The 21,013-nt window shown below is 46.1% G+C and overlaps 1 protein-coding gene across 13 annotated transcripts in view; it reads left to right on the forward strand.

Moving 5' to 3' along the window:
• LOC129821658 (actin-binding LIM protein 3-like) overlaps positions 1 to 21,013 on the forward strand; it is a 105,765-nt gene that overhangs the window by 44,862 nt on the left and 39,890 nt on the right. For all 13 annotated transcript variants that reach the window (XR_008754395.1, XM_055879259.1, XM_055879278.1 and 10 more), the window contains exons 4-9: positions 8,943 to 9,055; positions 11,524 to 11,650; positions 12,038 to 12,131; positions 14,351 to 14,438; positions 17,425 to 17,483; positions 17,813 to 17,884. Coding sequence is in view for 12 of the 13 variants with exons in the window: in XM_055879259.1 (XP_055735234.1) it covers positions 8,943 to 9,055; positions 11,524 to 11,650; positions 12,038 to 12,131; positions 14,351 to 14,438; positions 17,425 to 17,483; positions 17,813 to 17,884 (553 nt within the window). In the remaining variant the exon portion in view is untranslated. The remainder of the gene's footprint in view (positions 1 to 8,942; positions 9,056 to 11,523; positions 11,651 to 12,037; positions 12,132 to 14,350; positions 14,439 to 17,424; positions 17,484 to 17,812; positions 17,885 to 21,013) is intronic.

The following is a 21,013-nucleotide window of genomic DNA, read 5'->3' on the forward strand; positions in this document are numbered from 1 at the left end:
ATTCAACAACTGAGACATAAACGGAACAAGTTCCACAGACATGTGACTAACAGAAATTGAATAATGTGTCCCTGAACAAAGGGGGGGTCAAAATCAAAAGTAACAGTCAGTATCTGGTGTGGCCACCAACTGCATTAAGTACTGCAGTCCTCATGGACTGCACCAGATGTGCCAGTTCTTGCTGTGAGATGTTACCCCACTCTTCCACCAAGGCACTTGCAAGTTTCCAGACATTTCTGAGGGAAGTGGCCCTTGCCATCACCCTCCGATCCAACAGGTCCCAGACACGCTCAATGTGATTGACATCCGGGCTCTTCGCTGGCCATGGCAGAACACTGACATTCCTGTCTTGCAGGAAATCACGCACGGAACGAGCAGTATGGCTGGTAGCATTGTCATGCTGGAGGGTCATGCCAGGATGAGCCTGCAGGAAGGGTACCACATGAGGGCAGAGGATGTCTTCCCTGTAACACACAGTGTTGAGATTGCCTGAAATGACAACAAGCTCAGTCCGATCGCTCCAGAGTACAGGCCTCGGTGTAACGCTCATTCCTTCGACGATAAGCACGAATCAAACCATCACCCCTGGTGAGACAAAACCGCAACTCATCAGTGAAGAGCACTTTTTGCCGGTCCTGTCTGATCCAGCGATGGTGGGTTTGTGCCTATAGGCAACATTGTTGCCGGTGATGTCTGGTGATGTCCTGCCTTACAACAGGCCTGCAAGCCCTCAGTCCAGCCTCTCTCAGCCTATTGCGGACAGTCTGAGCACTGATGGTGGGATTGTGTGTTCCTGGTGTAACTCGGGCTGTTGTTGTTGCCATCCTGTACCTGTCCCGCAGGTGTAATGTTCGGATGTACCGATCCTGTGCAGGTGTTGTTACACGTGGTCTGCCATTGCGAGGACGATCAGCTGTCCGTCATGTCTCCCTGTATCACTGTCTTAGGCTTCTCACAGTACGGACATTGCAATTTATTGCCTTGACCACATCTGCAGTCATGACCACATCTGACCACACCTTGACCACATCTGCAGTCCTCATGCCTCATTGCAGCATGCCTAAGGCATGTTCACGCAGATGAGCAGGGACCCTGGGCATCTTTCTTTTGGTGTTTTTCAGAGTCAGGCCTCTTTAGAGTCCTAAGTTTTCATAACTGTGACCTTAATTACCTCCCGTCTGTAAGCTGTTAGTGTCTTAACATCCGTTCCACAGGTGCGTGTTCATTCATTGTTTATGGTTCATTGAACAAGCATGGGAAACAGTGTTTAAACCCTTTACAATGAAGATCTGTGAAGTTATTTGGATTTTTACGATTTATCTTTAAAAGACAGGGTCCTGAAAAAGGGACGTTTCTTTAAAAAAAATATATATATTTATTTTTTTTAAATAAATTTTATCCCATTTTCTCCCCAATTTTCGTGGTATCCAATCGCTAGTAATTACTATCTTGTCTCATCGCTACAACTCCCGTACGGGCTCTGGATAGACGAAGGTTGAAAGCCATGCGTCCTCCGAAGCACAACCCAACCAAGCCGCACTGCTTCTTAACACAGCGCGCCTCCAACCCGGAAGCCAGCCGCACCAATGTGTCGGAGGAAACACGTGTACCTGGCCCCCTTGGTTAGCGTGCACTGCGCCCGGCCCGCCACAGGAGTCGCTGGAGCGCGATGAGACAAGGATATCCCTACCGGCCAAACCCTCCCTAACCCGGACGACGCTATGCCAATTGTGCGTCGCCCCACGGACCTCCCGGTCGCGGCCGGCTGCGACAGAGCCTGGGCGCGAACCCAGAGACTCTGGTAGGCACGTTTCTTTTTTTTTGCTGAGTTTATGTACAGTATATCCACCACATTGATCATTGCTGGCCCTTCGATGCACATCGGAGGCCAACTTTGTGCTGGATCATGTTTGATTAAATTATTAAGTAGTGAATCATTTGTTTTAGGGGATGCTGGCATGTAATCAGTGCTGAATAAAATTGATAAGAAGAGAAATCAGCATAATCAGAAAAAACAAAGAAATTATCAGATGTTTCATCAGATCTTCCAAGACAGGGAACAGTTCAGTGAGGAGGGACGTTGTCTTTAGAGGAGAGAAAGGGACATACTGTCACGTTCTGACCTTTATTTCCTTTGTTTTGTCTTTATTTAGTATGGTCAGGGCGTGAGTTGGGGTGGGCAGTCTATGTGTGTTTTTCCATGTTGGGGTTTTGAGTTCGGCCTGGTATGGTTCTCAATCAGAGGCAGCTGTTAATCGTAGTCCCTGATTGAGAATCATACTTAGGTAGCCTGGGTTTCACTTTTGGTTTGTGGGTGTTTGTTTCCGTGTCAGTGTTTGTCGCCACACGGTACTGTTTCGTTTGATCATCATTTATTGTTTTTGTTCCTGTGTTCAGTTTTTGGATTTATATTAAAGACATGAACACTTACCACGCTGCGCTTTGGTCCGATCCTTCTACCACCACAGACGATCGTTACACATACAGCCTCGTTCAGTGAGGAGGAACGTTGTCTTGAGAGGGAAGGGACATGCAGCCTCTTGTTTCTGCTTGTCATGCTGGGACTCTAAGACCTCAGCGCTATTACATAGCGCTGTCAAAAGTAATGTCAAAAGCCCTCTCTCTCATTGTGTGGTTCACTGTCACTGTTTCAGAAACTTTAGTGAGACCAGACACACACTGCAGCAGAATGGGCCAGAGAGAGAGAGAGGCCTTACAGGCATACGGTAGTAGAAATATGTGCACAGTATGTACAGTCGTGGCCAAAAGTTTTGAGAATGACACAAATATTAATTTCCACAAAGTTTGCTGCTTTAGTGTCTTTAGATATTTTTGTCAGATGTTACTATGGAATACTGAAGTATAATTACAAGCATTTCATACGTGTCAAAGGCTTTTATTGACAATTACATGAAGTTGATGAAAATAGTCAATATTTGCAGTGTTGACCCTTCTTTTTCAAGACCTCTGCAATCCGCCCTGGCATGCTATCAATTAACTTCTGGGCCACATCCTGACTGATGGCAGCCCATTCTTACATAATCAATGCTTGGAGTTTGTCAGAATTTGTGGGTTTTTGATTGACCACAAGTTCTCAATGGGATTAAGGTCTGGGGAGTTTCCTGGCCATGGATCCAAAATATCGATGTTTTGTTCCCCGAGCCACTTAGTTATCACTTTTGCCTTATGGCAAGGTGCTCCATCATGCTGGAAAAGGCATTGTTCATCACCAAACTGTTCCTGGATGGATGGGAGAAGTTGCTCTCGGAGGATGTGTTGGTACCATTCTTTATTCATGGCTTTGTTCTTAGGCACAATTGTGAGTGAGCCAACTCCCTTGGCTGAGAAGCAACCCCACACATGAATGGTCTCATGATGCTTTACTGTTGGCATGACACAGGACTGATGGTAGCACTCACCTTGTCTTCTCCGGACAAGCTTTTTTCCGGATGCCCCAAACAATCAGAAAGGGGATTCATCAGAGAAAAGGACTTTACCCCAGTCCTCAGCAGTCCAATCCCTGTATCGTTTGCAGAATATCAGTCTGTCCCTGATGTTTTCCTGGAGAGAAGGGGCTTCTTTGCTGCCCTTCTTGACACCAGGCCATCCTCCAAAAGTCTTCGCCTCACTGTGCGTGCAGATGCACTCACACCTGCCTGCTGCCATTCCTGAGCAAGTTCTGTGTCAGGAACCGGTGAGAGAAACAGTCACTAATAGTCGGCAGAACCCAGAAGATGAGGCAGATACAGCAGTACTAGAGACGGTGGTTTAATCAAGGTAAAAGATCTTCAGGCAAAAAATATAAATCCACAACGTCAAAAGTAATGCCAAGAGAAAAAATGAATATCCTCCAAGATACAATGAAAATCCACAAAGTGGTAAGAACAACAGGGAAAAAACAAACCTCAAAAGATTAATCAAAAATAAACAATAACAAAGCCAGAGTACCTCAGGAAAATCCAACTAGAGAAATATATGTTCACAGCATGGCTGGGGCTGGGTGCTAACATACAAACACAGAGCAAAGAACTAAGGAACACTAAGGGTTTAAATACCTACAAGGAAATGAGGCACAGGTGCAAATAATTACAAGAACAAGGGAAAAAACAAAAGGTTCAAAAAGGCGCAATGGGGGCATCTAGTGACCAAAACCTGAACAATCCTGGCCAAATCCTGACACTCTGTACAGGTAGTGCCTCAATCCCACAGCTGAATCAACTTTAGGAGACGGTCCTGGCGCTTCCGAGAGAATCACTGACATGATGTCAGCTGGTCCTTTTGTGGCAGGGCTGAAATGCAGTGGAAATGTTTTTTGGGGATTCAGTTCATTTGCATGGCAAAGAGGGACTTTGCAATTAATTTCAATTCATCTGATCCCTCTCCATAACATTCTGGAGTATATGCAAATTGCCATCATACAAACTGAGGCAGCAGACTTTGTGAAAATGTATATTTGTGTCATTCTCAAAACTTTTGGCCACGACTGTACAACACAAATGAACACATACAAGCGAAGCCACATGCCTCACCCCCACACATACAAACCCTACAGCAACAAGGTGACCTACTACCCCTGCTCCGCTAGCATTTTCTATCATTTCTTGAAGGGAATTTTGACCTGAATTATGCCCTCTAAGCCATTTTATTCATTTTTTATTTGATTTATTATGTTATTTGTTTTGTTATTGTTCAAACACCCACACTCTCAACTGTCGTGTCTCTCTGTGTTCTAGACTTTCTGTGTGGTGTGCCAAGGCAGACCTGCGTCTGGTTGGTTGGTGTAGGTGGCATGCTGTTTTGTACTATGGAATGCCCAGGTGGTCTGGGCAGGCAGGGGGTCACGCACGGTGGCAGGTGGCCGTAGCAGGTGGCAACAGGGCTGGGGTGGATTTAGAGTCTAACCCACAGTAACCTCCCCACCTAGGGCCCTGATAGGCTGAGAGCACCACTGCTTACATGGCTGTGCGTGTATGTCCCATGGTGCACAGATGTGTATGTTAATGAATGTGTTTTGCACTGTTTGCAATCTGTAGTTCAATGCTATTACATGCTGACCTGACACACTGTAAGGTGTTATGAGATGTAATTTGGGCAGGTGCTTGACAGTGATATGCAAGGTGATAGGGAATATACCACCGTCAGTTGGCTAGTGAAACATTACATGATATTGAATGATGTTTCTGAGTAGTCCATGTTTAAGGGACATGAATCTTTTCCGAAAATTGCCCTAATAGCGCTGCCTGCCCTGCTAGAGATGCTGACTCGTAGCTTTCGGTAACGGCAGCAGAGCTGGCATCCCCTCATGCAGTCAGCAGTCACCACACATAAAACACTCATCATCAGCCACAGATCATCCGCACTTCTCCCAAACCTCACTATGCAGGCGGTAGGATGAGTTGTTTGCGCGAGTACATTCGACAGTATTGTCTGTCGTTCATAGCACACGGCACCGTCCTCAGCATGTTTGAAACAGCGCCTGCATCCCAAATGGGCCCTGGTAGTACACTATCTAGGGAATAGGGCGCTATTTGGGACGCAGCCAGTATGTTTGTTTCAATGTGCAGCATGAAGATCACCTCTGCTGGCCCAGTTTAGCTGTTGTGGCCAAGCGGGTGTGCCGCATATTCCCCTGCATGCCTGGCTGCCGTGTGGCTGGATACAGGATCTGTCCAATGGCCCATCATGACTCCAGGGAGGGTGGATATCTCTGTGAGCCTCCCTGTCACCGGATATTACTACTGAAGCCCACAGGGCCACCCTGTCAGCACACAACACACCAAAGAGATGTGGTGTGTGTGTCTGTGTGTGTGTGTGTGTGTGTGTGTGTGTGTGTGTGTGTGTGTGTGTGTGTGTGTGTGTGTGTGTGTGTGTGTGTGTGTGTGTGTGTGTGTGTGTGTGTGTGTGTGTGTGTGTGTGTGTGTGTGTGTGTGTGTGTGTGTGTGTGTGTGTGTGTGTGTGTGTGTAATGAATGCAGAGCAGAGGTTGGGATTTGCCTTTTGAGTTGTAGCATTAAATACCCATCCTGTCTGCTTTAGTATCTCCATGTGTCTTTACACAGTTTTGTTAAGAATCATTTGTCTTGGCGCTTTTCTTTGCAGGTCGTCTACATAACGATATTGTTAAATAGGCTAGTTGTGTCACTGTGTCACAACCAATTACATTTACATAAGTCTTCAATTACGGTTGCTACGGTTCGGACAGGCCTACATTTGAAAGAGTTTGTCATACCTTTTCACGGTGATAGAGAAATGTGCAAATGGAGTTTTTTTTATTTAATTTAAATAAAACATTTTTTATTTTATTTTTTCCCTCCATTTTCGTGATATCAAAATGGTAGTTACAGTCTTGTCCCATCGCTGAAACTCCCGTACGGACTGGTGAGAGGCAAAGATCGAGAGCCATGCATCCTCCTGAAACACGACCCTGCCAAGCTGCACTGCTTCATGACACACTGCTCGCTTAACCCGGAAGCCAGCCGCACCAATGTGTCGGAGGAAGGACAGTACACCTGGTGACCAAAGTCAGCGTGCATGCACCTGGCCCGCCACAAGGAGTCGCTGGAGCGGAATGGGACAAGGACATCCCGGTCAGCAAAACAATCCCCTATCCCGGACGAGGCTGCAACACAGTTTGGGATCGAAACCGGGTCTGTAGTGACGCCTCAAGCACTGCGATGCAGTGCCTTAGACCACTGCACCTCTCGGGGGGCCCTTTATTTGTCATTTAAAGATTATACACAGAGGGTAAAAAAATATAAGATCCCCTACCGCATCAACCCCACCCCAACCCCCCACTCTCCAACAAAGCCCCACCCCAACCCCCCCATGCTCCAACACAGCCCCACCCCAACCCCCATGCTTCAACTAAGCGCCAACCCCCCATGCTTCAACAAAGCCCCACCTCAACCCTGCATGCTTCAACTAAGCCCCACCCCAACCCCCCCATGCTTCAACTAAGCCCCACCCCAACCCCCACTCTCCAACAAAGCCCCACCCCAACCCCCCATGCTCCAACACAGCCCCACCCCAACCCCCATGCTTCAATTAAGCCCCAACCCCCCATGCTTCAACAAATCCCCACCCCAACCCCCCCACTCTCCAACAAAGCTCCACCCCAGCCCCCCATGCTCCAACAAAGCCCCACCCCAACCCCCCATGCTTCTACTGAGTCCCAACTCCCAATGCTTCAACAAAGCCCCACCCTAACCTCGCATGCTCCAACAGAGCCCCACCCCCCCATGCTTCAACTGAGCCCCAACCCCCCATGATTCAACAAAGACCCACCCAACCCCCCATGCTCCAACAGAGCCCCACACCAAACCCCCATGCTCCAACAGAGCCTCACCCCATCCCCCCATACATCAACATAGCCCCACCCCAACACCCCATACTTCAACAGAGCCCCACCCCCAACCCCCATACTTCAACAGAGCCCCACCCCCAACCCCCCATGCTTCAACTGAGCCCCACCCCCAACCCCCCATACTTCAACAGAGCCCTACCCCAACCCCCCATACTTCAACAGAGCCCACCCCAACCCCCCATACTTCAACAGAGCCCACCCCCAACCCCCCATACTTCAACAGAGCCCACCCCCAACCCCCATACTTCAACAGAGCCCACCCCCAACCCCCCATACTTCAACAGAGCCCCACCCCCAACCCCCATACTTCAACAGAGCCCACCCCCAACCCCCCATACTTCAACAGAGCCCACCCCCAACCCCCCATACTTCAACAGAGCCCCACCCCCAACCCCCCATGCTTCAACTGAGCCCCAACCCCAACCCCCCATACTTCAACAGAGCCCTACCCCAACCCCCCATACTTCAACAGAGCCCACCCCCAACCCCCCATACTTCAACAGAGCCCACCCCCAACCCCCCATACTTCAACAGAGCCCCAACCCAACCCCCCATACTTCAACAGAGCCCCAACCCAACCACCCACACTTAAACAGAGCCCCTCCCCAATACCAGAAAAATAATCAAACAAACATAAAGTAAAGAAAATACAAGTACAAATAATGATATCAATTCATATTTGGGTTCGTTTAAGGAGTTATGAAATTATCTGGGTCCATGCCTTCTACAAAAGATAAGAAAGTTTGGCAGATGATCATATTTAATTGCAGATCCTCTAACGGAATAATGTATTTTCTCTGCTTTTAAATGTTGCATGACTTCCTTTATCCACTGGCTAAAGATGTTTGTTTTGATGAATATTTTGGAAAGGGGCTCCGTCCTCGCTCTTTCATGTGCGAGCGTGCCTGTGTGTGTGTCTGCATGGAGAGTGACTTTCTAATCAGTATGAATGCGATTAGAACGGAGGTCTGGCCTTTGATGCCGTTTCCCTCTCATGTGCTACTAAAGAGAATCACATTGCCCTCCTTGACTAAATGAAGCGCCTTCTGCTCAAAGTTTTTTTTTTTTAAGAAAGCTTTTCTAAACATAATATAATCCCAAATGCATGCAGGAATAATCACGTCTAATCTTCTTCAGTCACATCAAAGCATCATTAGTCTCGGTGCTCAGCTGTTCAGTGTTGGGTAGTTAGTTAGTGATACATTAGCAAACACTTCCAGAATGGCTGTATAGAACGGTACCACTGCTGTGCTGTAGTCATCTCTGCTCTGTCCTCTGGCAGGACCCTTGATTTCACTGTCATTGTTGGACAAAAGTAAATATGGCGCCCCCTGTAAAGGACATAAGCCTACTGCAGGATTTTCTCATGGATTTATTTTGAGCATTTTTTTAAAGGGAGAATTTACAAAATGTATTATAATTGGACCACCAAACAGTACATTATGAACAATTACTAAACACAAAATGTGCAGTTGTGTAAAATAATATTGCCTAGCTGTCATTACACAGTATACGTACTGTATGATGTTGCAGGTTCGGCAGAATACATGTCTGATGTCTTCCTTTGTCTCGTTTCCCAGAAAGCCTTTCCCTATTGGAGATAGGGTGACCTTCTGTGGGAAGAAGTGTGTGTGTCAGCAGTGCTCTCATTCGCTGGTCAGCAGCGAGCCGGTCAAGATCCACGGACCCAGCCGTAAGTCTCCATATCAGAATAACCTTCTCATAACACAGCACAGGGCCTCAGCTGGACTTAACACGATCAGTGTCATACAGCACAGCAATGGTCCCATAGGACCAGGCTTCAACACACCGCACCTCTCAGTGGAATCACTATATCCTGATGATGACCTCATGAATTTCTGATGCAATAGCAGCATCTGTCGATTAATCTGCGACAAAAGCACATACAGGAGATGCATAGACCAGATCTCAACATACAGTAGGACCCCCCCAAATAGATCTCAACATACAGTAGTTGTTAATCATGTTAATCACCCCACTACTACAGTCCCATTAAATCTTCATTGAGTTGCGTGTAGAGATTTCATGATGTACATTGGACACCTGGTTAAGTACATGGAGTGCAGAGGGGGGGGGGGGGTACAGTAGCAGTAACACACTAGAGGGCTGAGCGAGTGACGGGCTTGATATCACATCAATCAATAATATCTCTCATCTGCAAATGACTGCTATCAATCTACCTGGCGACAGACACATGCTTTGATATTGCAGTCCTCCAGTCACAGTGCGATCAGGCAGACATGGGCTCATGGTAGGCCGTCGTTGTAAATAAGAATTTGTTCTTAACGGACTTGCCTAGTTAAATAAAGGTTCAATAAAAAATACATGACCTAAATGAATGGGAACTTTGATTACAAAACAACTTCCCTGCTCGGCATCTGGTCTCTTTTGTTTTTAATGGCTATCTATAAGACATGAATAAATGAAATTGTCACACAATGTCCCACGGTTATGACCTAAAATAGATGATAATGTCTGCCTTAATTTGACTGGCAATATCAGGTATTTGAACGGAGTCTCCCAGGATCCAGGCGGACTGGTACAGTGCCTACCTGCCCTGAGGGAGTGGTGTTGTGTTGGCCACCTTGCCCTGTCCAGATGGCTGCCCTGTCCATGTGTCACCAGGTGGAAATACTGCCTGCCTGTCCAGCAAACCCATTTCCCTATGGTTATTAGCTGGAAGATACTGTTTTATCTGAGAACAGCCAGAGTGTTAAACGCTCAGTATGGGTGTGGGTGTGCCAGGCAGAGTAGCCCTGACAAACAGCACTGAGCCAGAGTGGTGAGAAACGCCTGTTTACCAAACAGCCCGTTGTAAGGGGTGTTTAACTGGCGGCAGAGAAGTCAGGAGGAGAGAAATAACTGTGTTTCCAATGGCGCAGTTTATTACAAAAAAAACCCACCGGAAAACATAATAATAAATGGGTAAACATAACCCGACGCACACCAGTACAGACGTACACAAACACTTACAATAAACAATCTCCGACAAGGATATGAGGGGAAACAGAGAGTTAAATAGACAACATGTAATTGATGGGATTGGAACCAGGTGTGAAGGAAGACAAGACAAAATCAACGGAAAATTAAAAATGGATCTGTGATGGCTAGAAGGTCGGTGACGTCGACCGCCGAACACCGCCTGAACAAGGAGAGGGACCGACTTCGGCAGAAGTCGTGACACCCGTACAGCAGGCTGCAGAGTCACATCACAAATGAGGACTGAGGAGCCCTGGGTGTGTCCGTTGTGACCTGAGACTGGAGTGTGAAAAAATGTACAGGCATGACTGAACTGAAGATGTTTGTGGAGTGTGAAGGATGATACATTCATTTTCGGTGAGTTTGGAGTAGGACTTTCCATCTCTCTCTCTGGGAGGAGAGCAGGAGTGGGGGACAGGCGGGACGTCGAACTTAAATGATCACAAATGGGAGCCCGACCCTTTTCCAACGTTTATTGTCATGAATCTTGCCCTGGAGGCAGAACTGAGCGATTTCCGCTAGATGGGCCAACTGCAGTCAAAATTGGCTATATCGTAAAAATGGATTTAAACAACAATTTATTTAAGGTTAGGCATTAGGGTTAGCGGTGTGGTTAAGGTTAGGGTTAGGTTTAAAATGCAGTTTTGCCTCCAGGGCAAGATTAATGACAATAAATGCAACCTTCCCCTGTCACGGCCATGAATCATCGTCTGCCATAACTCCCTCTGCTCTGCTTCTCTCTGCCCACTCCTCTCCTCCACTCAGTACACCCACAGCCTCCAGTAGAGCTACTTGATGCTCTGGACTGTATCTGTACTGGATAGTACATCACATCTGATCTGATGCACATTTGTGATTCCTTACCGGAGAGAATACATGTTTGGTTCAATGTTGTTTTAGCCCCATCTTGCCGCTCTTCCATTTTCATTCTCTGTTTATTCTCTGTTCATCTCAATCTTTCTCTCTCTCTCTCTCTCTCTCTCTCCCCCTCCCTCCCTCCCTCCCTCGCTCTCTCTCTCTCCCCCTCCCTCCATCTCCCGTCCACACATCAGCACACTAGCATATTGGAGGCGTATTTTAATGTGAATTCAGCGGTGTATGAAATATTTAAAAAGGCGTCTCTCTCTCTCTCTTCTCTCTTTCTTTCTTTCTCTCTCTCAGACTGCGCGGGTTGTAAGGAGGAGATCAAACATGGACAGTCCCTCCTGGCCCTGGAGAAGCAGTGGCATGTCAGCTGCTTCAAGTGTCAAACCTGTGACACTGTGCTGACCGGGGAGTACATCAGCAAGTAGGTACACTCTGTGGTAACATCACGATACCAGTAAAGTACCAGTAGTATATATTATAGTAAACAGTATCTTCCTCAGAAGAATCCTCCTACATATACTGCACTGCACATTTACTGCACACCTAGCTGCGACATGCCATCCATGGACTGTATCCATCTGTTTTTATGGACTGTTTTCATGGTGTCTTTTGAATAATTGAAAAAAGACTAGCTACTGACTCTACTACGTGTGTTTTTATCTCTCTCTGTCTGTGTGTGTGTGTGTGTGTGTGTGTGTGTGTGTGTGTGTGTGTGTGTGTGTGTGTGTGTGTGTGTGTGTGTGTGTGTGTGTGTGTGTGTGTGTGTGTGTGTGTGTGTGTGTGTGTGTGTGTGTGTGTGTTTTCTCAGGGATGGTATTCCGTACTGTGAGACTGACTACCACGCTCAGTTTGGCATCCAGTGTGCAACCTGTATCAGATACATCAGTGGCAGAGTGCTTGAGGTGAGTCTGTCTGTCTGTCTGTCTGTCTGTCTGTCTGTCTGAGACCTCATCTCACACTGCTTCCTACCGCTCACTAATTATAAACCAATGACAAACTTCACCACAAACGATTGATTTATGAATCATCAGCATCAATCTTTTCATTAAGTGTGTATAGTGCCTATTCATTACCTCACAGACAAGACACCAGTTTTGTAATCTTGGAGTAGATCGAATTTTAAAGAAACAAACCTTGACAGACATGGAGGGGAAGTGAAAATCAACCTCTTGTTTTGTCCTCTTGATGTGAACCACATGAAATAAGTAAAGTACTCTGGTATTTCTTAGAGCTCATACTAAAGAATACAAATGAACAAAACACTATGACACCATCAGAGGTAGCGCTACATTGCAAGTCATAATGTCCATGCATATGATTAGTGCTGTTGAGTTGAAATCAATCCAGGCTTTTTGAATGCGCTGAGTGCAGACAAGGGAGCAAATGTATGCAGACTGCATGCCGTCACGGCTCTAAAAATAGAGAGGCTTTTAATGCTTTGTCATCATGGCTAAACGTGAGGGCTTCTGACAACCCCTGCACCTTAAGGTGGGACAATGTAACACACACACACACACACACACACACACACACACACACACACACACACACACACACACACACACACGGACAGACATGCAGTTTAGGAGGAGTGGAAGACATTCAGAGGCTTTACAGGAACACATTTAGCATTTAACCCAAATGATCCAAGATGACTCATCTGGCTCGCTTTCCGTCTCTTTGTGGTGTTAGAACTAACTGTTTTTAATTTGTAGCGCTATAGTGTATTCGTATGTGATGATTGAGATTCTTTGTCTCATTGCTAGAATCCATCCAGAATCATTTCGCTCCCTAAAGAGAAACGTATGGGTGTATTGGTGTTGCTCGTTTTGTGTTTTTCTGTAGGTGACTGTAGAATATGCAATGTACTCTTAACAGATATCTGCTCTGCTAAAATTGCATTTCATTTTAGAGGGAAATTTTGTAAGCTACTGGAATCTTCTCCTATCTGCACCAGATCAGATGTGCCTGTCCCTTTCTATGAGAAGTCTGTGAACTGTGAATCTACTGGAGAGTGTGTATAAAACGTTGTAAAAAGGCACACCTTGGACACACAGTGGCTAATTGAAACGGACTTAATCGCTGAGTGATTATGAAATTGCTTTGGAAGAGAGTGGAATTGGAGTGTCCAATTACTGGAGCTGTGTCTGAGTAGCATCCATCACTTCCATGCCTTTTCTCTTCTTTCTCTTCTTCCATCTTCTCACCCCCGTGCCTAAAATCACCTGGGCTGGAACCGTCTTTATATCTTCTGAAACCACTCCCAATGATGTTATTATCTTTTTCGCTCACTCTCTTTTCCTCTATCTTTCCTTCACTCTTTCTTTCTCTTTATCTCTCTCTTCGTCCATCCCTACCTCTCCCTCTCCCTCCCTCTCTCTATCTCTCTCAATTCAATTCAAAGGGCTTTATTGGCATGGGAAACATATAATAAACAAAAGTGAAATAATCAATCAAAAATGTACAGTAAACATTACACTCACACGTTTCAGAGGAATAAACGCATTTTAAATGTCATAGTATGGCTATGTACAGTGTTATAATGATGTGCAAATAAGAAAATTAATAAACATAAATATGGGTTGAATTTACAATGGTGTTTGTTCTTCACTGGTTGCTCTTTTCTTCTCTCTCTCTTTCTCTCTGCCCCTCTCTCTCTCTCTCTCTCTCTCTCTCTGCACCTCACTCTCTCTCTCTGCCCCTCTCTCTCTCTCTGCCCCTCTCTCTCTCTCTGCCCCTCTCTCTCTCTCTGCCCCTGCTCTCTCTCTCTCTCTTTCTCTGCCCCTGTCTCTCTCTGCCCCTCTCGCTCTCTCCTCCTCTCTCTCTCTCTCTCTCTCTCTCTCTCTCTCGCTCTCTCTCTGCCCCTCTCTCTCTCTCTCTCTCGCTCTCTGCCCCTCTCTCTCTCTCTCTCTCTCTCTCTCTCTCTCTCTCTCTCTCTCTCTCGCTCTCTGCCCCTCTCTCTCTCTCTCTCTCTCTCGCTCTCTCTCTCGCGCTCTCTCTCTCTCTGCCTCTCTGCCTCTCTCTTTGTCTCTGCCTCTCTGCCTTTCTCTCTCTCTCTGCCTCTCTCTCTCTGCCTCTCTGTGTCTCTGTCTCTCTGCCTTTCTGCCTCTCTGTCTCTCAGGCAGGAGGAAAGCACTACCACCCCACCTGTGCCCGTTGTGCCCGCTGTCAGATGATGTTTACAGAAGGAGAGGAGATGTACCTTACAGGTAAGTAAAGGCTCTTTTCCTGTCGACGATAATAACATCATGATTTACTTTGATGTGCTGTATCATGAACTTTAATGCACAATGCACTTTGATGGTGAGCCCTATTCACTTGTGCAATCATTCAGTGGTAATTTGCTCTTGGTGATAATAACCATTCCCTAAAATAATACAAAGTAACATCCATTCTCTAAAATGGATTTTCAGACATCATGCACTTCTAAAACTCAGTATAGGATGAATAGGACAAACTCCTCAGTTCAGACTGTTATTCAGCAGGGTCTTGGTCTGCCATTACTTTGAATTATGACAGTTTCGATAAACAGTCTCCCACCATTATTGATCACAGCGATACTGTACATAATTGAATAGACTGGCCTTAACTGACTCTTCTACAGAGCCTCTGATGGCCACTCAACACGGTACACTCAGTTCAGCTACTATAGCTCACTGTGAAGAATGTTAGAGTGGTCTGCCGGCTTCTCATCGCCCGTTAGCTCCATCATATTATGCAGTCTTCGTCCCAGAGGCCACCCTATTCTCTATATAGGGCACTACTGGTCAAAAGTAGTGCACTATATAGGGCATAGGGACACTGCCACAGTCTTCCAGGGGTTGGACAATGCTAACCCATGCTACGCCACATCATTAACATGCTACTCTGAATCACGGCGAGACCACTAACACACAACATTAGCATATTGTAACACAAGAGCACGCAGCCCCCAAGGTTATGTTTCCCCTGGAAGGTTCATTTAAGAGGGGGACATCAAGGAGGGCTGAGTGATCGGGGCTCAGGGAGCTACTCAATTACCAGCCACATAACAAAGGCCAGTGAATCAATCCAACACTCTGACTGCATGGCTGGAATGAGAAGTGGCGAATTGTTGAAGGTAGCGATTGATCCCACAGAGCATGCCACGTGGCCCTCATTGCTTGGGCCCCTGATATTCACTACATATGTCAACACAGCAAGCGACCCAGCTGTACAACACTAGAAGTTCCTCAACAACATTAAAGGAAAATTCCACCCAAAAACTATATTTTGGTATTTGTTTCATTAGTCCATTGTATATAGTCCCAAACTGATTTGAATGTCAGCAATCAAGTTTTTCAAGATACAGTATGTAACTTTCAAAATACAGAAATACAGCCGGTATGATACATTTTGCATCACATGATTCAAAACGCATAATATGTTTTCCTTTAACCTACTGAAGGTGGAAAGAAGCCTTTCGGGTGTTAGAAAAAAATTATCCAACAAAATTCTCAGATTTACAGATGGGGGGGCATAGCCATCATACTGGGCATAGAATACAACGGCTACAGCTGCCCCAATCTGCCCTCCCTGCAAACATATCGGGGGAACGTAGAGTTTGCAAAGACCCTCCTCAATCCGACCCCTACCACCAAGTGCTGTCCCCGAACACACCTCCATCTCTCGTCGTGTTACCCGGTCCTCAACAATGTCGAAACCCATCAGGGGTGCAGAACGAAGCGTGACCAAAGCAGCACGATACCGTATATGACTATGCTGCTCAACCACTAAGCTGCGGACTACCACTTCTGTCTCACCCTCAGCACTGACGGTTTCCCTAAGTATATCTAAATAAGTTGTAGTTTTTATTGTGTTGATGATTTTCTTGTGCACAGTGTATTTATGTAAATTGTGTGAAATTATTCAACATCGGCTGCCATTGCTACTTTGTCATTTCGAATTTGTGAAGGAAAAAAAACATCCTATAGAGCCTTTGTTCTGATGTATCTCTGTCTGAAGGTTGCTACCGCTCAGGTTTTGCTATTTAGATAGTGTAGCTACAGTATTTCTACCTATTTTCAGAGTGGGGTAAAAAAAAGCATTCTTGATTTATTTATTTTTTCAAGTTTAATGCATTTTTGTAAAAGGTTCATGCATTTAAGTTGATGCGAATTCGATGTATTTCCTGTAACCCTTCATTCACAAATAGGGTTGCCGAGGTTGTGTTAGGAAACCTAGGGAGGAGACTTCCTCTCACAACATTCATGCAGGAAGTTTTGAAGGGGTATAACTACCGATTGAGGGAGATAGGCGTAGGTGCTGTTGAGCGTCAAATGCATGGTGGGTGGACTATTGGTTCCCACAGATCGTGCTGCAGGCCTATCTATGGCTGTGCCAGATTTATAGGACTGATATTAACTGTAGATTGTAAGCATGAAATCCTAATTGAATTGACTGGAGGCCAAATGCTGCATTCTGTACCGGCTTCCCGCAATGCTTCTGATGTGGAAGGTGATATCCAGGCAGGCAGCCACTCAGTCCCGCGCACAGTAACAGTGGTGTATCGCCCTAGAGGCTGGGGAAACCGGATGTATGAGAGGAAGTACCTGGTTACTCTCTAATTATCATTATTTGTTAATATGCACTGAGGAGCACTGAGGAGGAGCATGACATTAGTGGTTTAGTGTTTCCACCCCTCCCAGGAAGAACTAGAATGAAGTAACCTTTTAGTCTATCTCCCTGTGTGTGTGTGTGTGTGTGTGTGTGTGTGTGTGTGTGTGTGTGTGTGTGTGTGTGTGTGTGTGTGTGTGTGTGTGTGTGTGTGTGTGTGTGTGTGTGTGTGTGTGTGTGTGTGTGTGTGTGTGTGTGTGTGTGTGTGTGTGTGAAAAAGCGCTAGAGAGTGAGAGAGGAAGGGGAGAGAGAGGGAAAAGAGAGAGGGAGAGTTACGACTTCAGCCTCCAAGCCTCTCTCAGATATGTACTCTAGGTCACCTTTGATGTATGGCTGTTGTTGAGAAGTGCTGATCTACTGAACACACGCGCTTGATCGGTGTGCGTTAAAAAGTTTACGAACACGACACACTGTAAAAACTTTGCTGAGCTGTGAACCCGCAGAAGAAATGTGGCCTTCCACTCCAGTATTGTAATTGCAATAGCCGTTGTGTGGTGGAATGAATGTGAAGTAAAACAAATTTCAACAGTATGTTTGATTGCGGATGTGTCCCCGCTACAGGTTCCGAGGTGTGGCATCCCATGTGTAAACAAGCAGCGCGGCTGGAGAAGAAACTCAGGGTGAGTAGAACCCTGTGTCTCTCTCTCCCTTCCTGTTAGTAACACTTTGACCTCGACTATAGAACACCACTATTACACTACTATATCCTCCTAGAAACTCCTGCAGTTTAGTCTGAACTGAATCCCTCTCGCTCCTATTCTTGGACTAAAATGACGTGTCAGGCTGGGGTATAATCACGCAGACTCGCAGTAAGGAGAGGATCTGAGGTAAATGCAGGGGTGTTGTTGTTGGAGGTTTGCCTCTGTCAGTTTCTGTCTCCTTCAGCGGTAGTCTGGCCTCTGCAGGCTTACTCTGACACGCATGTGCGTGTGTGTGTTTGTTCCCACAGTTAAGACGTACCTCTGAGGCCTCCATTTCCCCCCCTGGCTCCAGCATCGGTTCCCCGAGCCGCGTCATCTGTGTGAGTAGTCTGTCGCCAAGGCATCGCCATGGTTATTTGATTACATGTACACCTTCTGTTGGCTGCCAGCCTGTCTTGGAGGCGTAGCCCTCTTTGCAGGACCTGTCACTCAGAGCCATCAGTCATTCACATGGGTCGACAGTCCACCATGTGCAGTTGTGTGTTTATGTCATGTTTATGTGGTTTGCTTCAGGTGTTTGTATGTCTGTTTGAGACAACAGTGTTTGTTCTATCCAATGTATTATTGATGTGTGTTAAAGTAGGTTCACATACTTTCTCCATTGTTGACTGTTGCACTGTGAAGCTGACATTCGGTATACTCTTTATTCCACTGTAGAGGAAAGCAACCATGGTAAAGATCTTGTTTAGAGACGTCTGCTGTCGTTGAGTTGAGTGTGGGCTGAGCCAATAGAGGTCCTTTAAATTGTTATCAATAAAACGTCACGATACGGAGCCAAGCGTTCGATTTGGCTGCTGGGGAGCAAGGAGAACCCCAGCTCCGCTAAACCATTGACAACCATGTGCCGTTTGTCAAGGGATTGTTAAATAAATGTTATAACTATTTGGTTTTAATATCATCACCTCTTGAAGAGAATAGTCAGAACTACATATTTCCACATGATTCCACATTTAGCTCTCACCATAGTTATTGTAATGACCTGGGTGTCGGGGGGGTGCGAAGTCAAACGCAGGAGACAGCAGAGCTTCAATAAGTTGAGTCCTTTTAATCCCCAACAGTCCAACACAAATGTCCAACACGGACGAACTGGGTGAACATACAATACGGTCCAACGACACGAGCAACAATCCCAGTCCACAAATATAATCTCCACTCCCGAAATCCAAAAGGTATACAAAGTAACAATCCCGCACAAAGACGCCTACGGGCTGGCTGACAAATAAAGCCATACTAATTACCCACTTAACTGAACACAGGTGTAACAAATAAACACATAAGGAGGGGGGAGGAAAAAGAGTCAGTGGCAGCTAGTAGGCTGGTGACGACGACCGCCGAACGCCACCCGAACGGGAAGGAGAGCCTGCCTCGGTTGAAGTCGTGACAGTTATACAGTAAGTAACTGTATGCTTTTCAATTGATCATGTAATTTCAGATACGTGAGGGTAGCCTATCCAGTTGGCATGTAGCTAGCTAGCTAAGCAAACAACGTGTCATTTAGCTTGCTTCATCAGAGATTAAGCTTTTGGAGCTTGAATTCGGCAAGTCCTTGTCCTGGTAAAGTTGTCAGTCGGACGACTGTCATCACCACTATAGATGGCAAGCAAATTAAACTATATTTGGATATAGCCATCTAGTTTATCCACTAAAAGTTAGCTTGTTAACTAGTCAAATTGACGTAATCCTTCTTTAGCTAGCTAGCCAATTTGACGTGGTCCATCAATCAATGCAATTTATCATGTCTGTAAGCAAAAATCGGGATTAAACAGTTTTTATAACAATGTAAAAAATGGGGATGTTTGCTAACTTTGCTAGGTAGGCCTAATTGGATAAAAATTTTTTTTATTATATTAGTATTGGCGGGTCATGTTTCGGAGGACGCATGAGTTGCAGCGATGAGATAATATCGTAATTGGAACGCAATTGGATATCACGAAAAAAGGGGTATAATTACAAAAATAAACTCAGCAAAAAAAGAAACGTCCCTTTTTCAGGACCCTGTCTTCCAAAGATAATTCGTAAAAGTCCAAATAACTTCACAGATCTTCATTGTAAAGGGTTTAAACACTGTTTCCCATGCTTGTTCAATGAACCATAAACAATTAATGAACATGCACCTGTGGAACGGTTGTTAAGACACTAACAACTTACAGACGGAAGGCAATTAAGGTCACAGTTATGAAAACTTAGGACACTAAAGAGGCCTTTCTACTGACTCTGAAAAACACCAAAAGAAAGATGCCCAGGGTCCCTGCTCATCTGCGTAAACGTGCCTTAGGCATGCTGCAAGGATCCATGAGGACTGCAGATGTGGTCAGGGCAATAAATTGCAATATCCGTACTGTGAGACGCCTAAGACAGCGATGCAGGGAGACAGGACGGACAGCTGATCGTCCTCGCAGTGGCAGACCACATGTAACAACAACTGCACAGGATCGGTACATCCGAACATCACACCTGCGGGACAGGTACAGGATGGCAACAACAACTGCCCGAGTTACACCAGGAACGGAACGCACAATCCCTCCATCAGTGCACAGACTGTCCGCAATAGGCTGAGAGAGGCTGGACTGAGGGCTTGCAGGCCTGTTGTTAGGCAGGTCCTCACCAGACATCACCGGCAACAACGTTGCCTATGGGCACAAACCCACTATCGCTGGACCAGACAGGACTGGCAAAAAGTGCTCTTCACTGACGACTCGCGGGTTTGTCTCACCAGGGGTGATGGTCGGATTCGCGTTTATCGTCAAAGGAATGAGCATTACACCGAGGCCTGTACTCTTGAGCGGGATCGATTTAGAGGTGGAGGGTCCGTCATGGTCTGGGGCGGTGTGTCACAGCATCATCGGACTGAGCTTGTTGTCATTGCAGGCAATCTCAACGCTGTGCGTTACAAGGAAGACATCCTCATCCCTCATATGGTACCCTTCCTGTAGGCTCATCCTGACATAACCCTCCAACCTGACAATGCCACCAGCCATACTGCTCGTTCTGTGTGTGATTTCCTGCAAGACAGGAATGTCAGTGTTATGCCATGGCCAGCGAAGAGCCCGGATCTCAATCCCATTGAGCACATCTGGGGCCTTTTGGATAGGAGGGTGAGGGCTAGGGCCATTCCCCCCAGAAATGTCTTGGAACTTGCAGGTGCCTTGGTGGAATAGTGGGGTAACATCTCACAGCAAGAACTGGCAAATCTGCAGTACTTAATGCAGCTGGTGGCCACACCAGATACTGACTTTTACTTTTGATTTTGACCCCCCTTTTGTTCAGGGACACATTATTCCGCACATGTCTGTGGGACTCGTTCAGTTTATGTCTCAGGTGTTGAATCTTGTTATGTTCATACAAATATTTACACATGTTTAGTTTGCTGAAAATAAAAGCAGTTGACATAGAGGACATTTCTTTTTTTGCTGAGTTTATATACAGTACAAGTCAAAAGTATGGACACA

The sequence above is a fragment of the Salvelinus fontinalis genome, chromosome 2 (assembly GCF_029448725.1).
Source record: "Salvelinus fontinalis isolate EN_2023a chromosome 2, ASM2944872v1, whole genome shotgun sequence".
NCBI classification, from domain to species: domain Eukaryota; kingdom Metazoa; phylum Chordata; class Actinopteri; order Salmoniformes; family Salmonidae; genus Salvelinus; species Salvelinus fontinalis.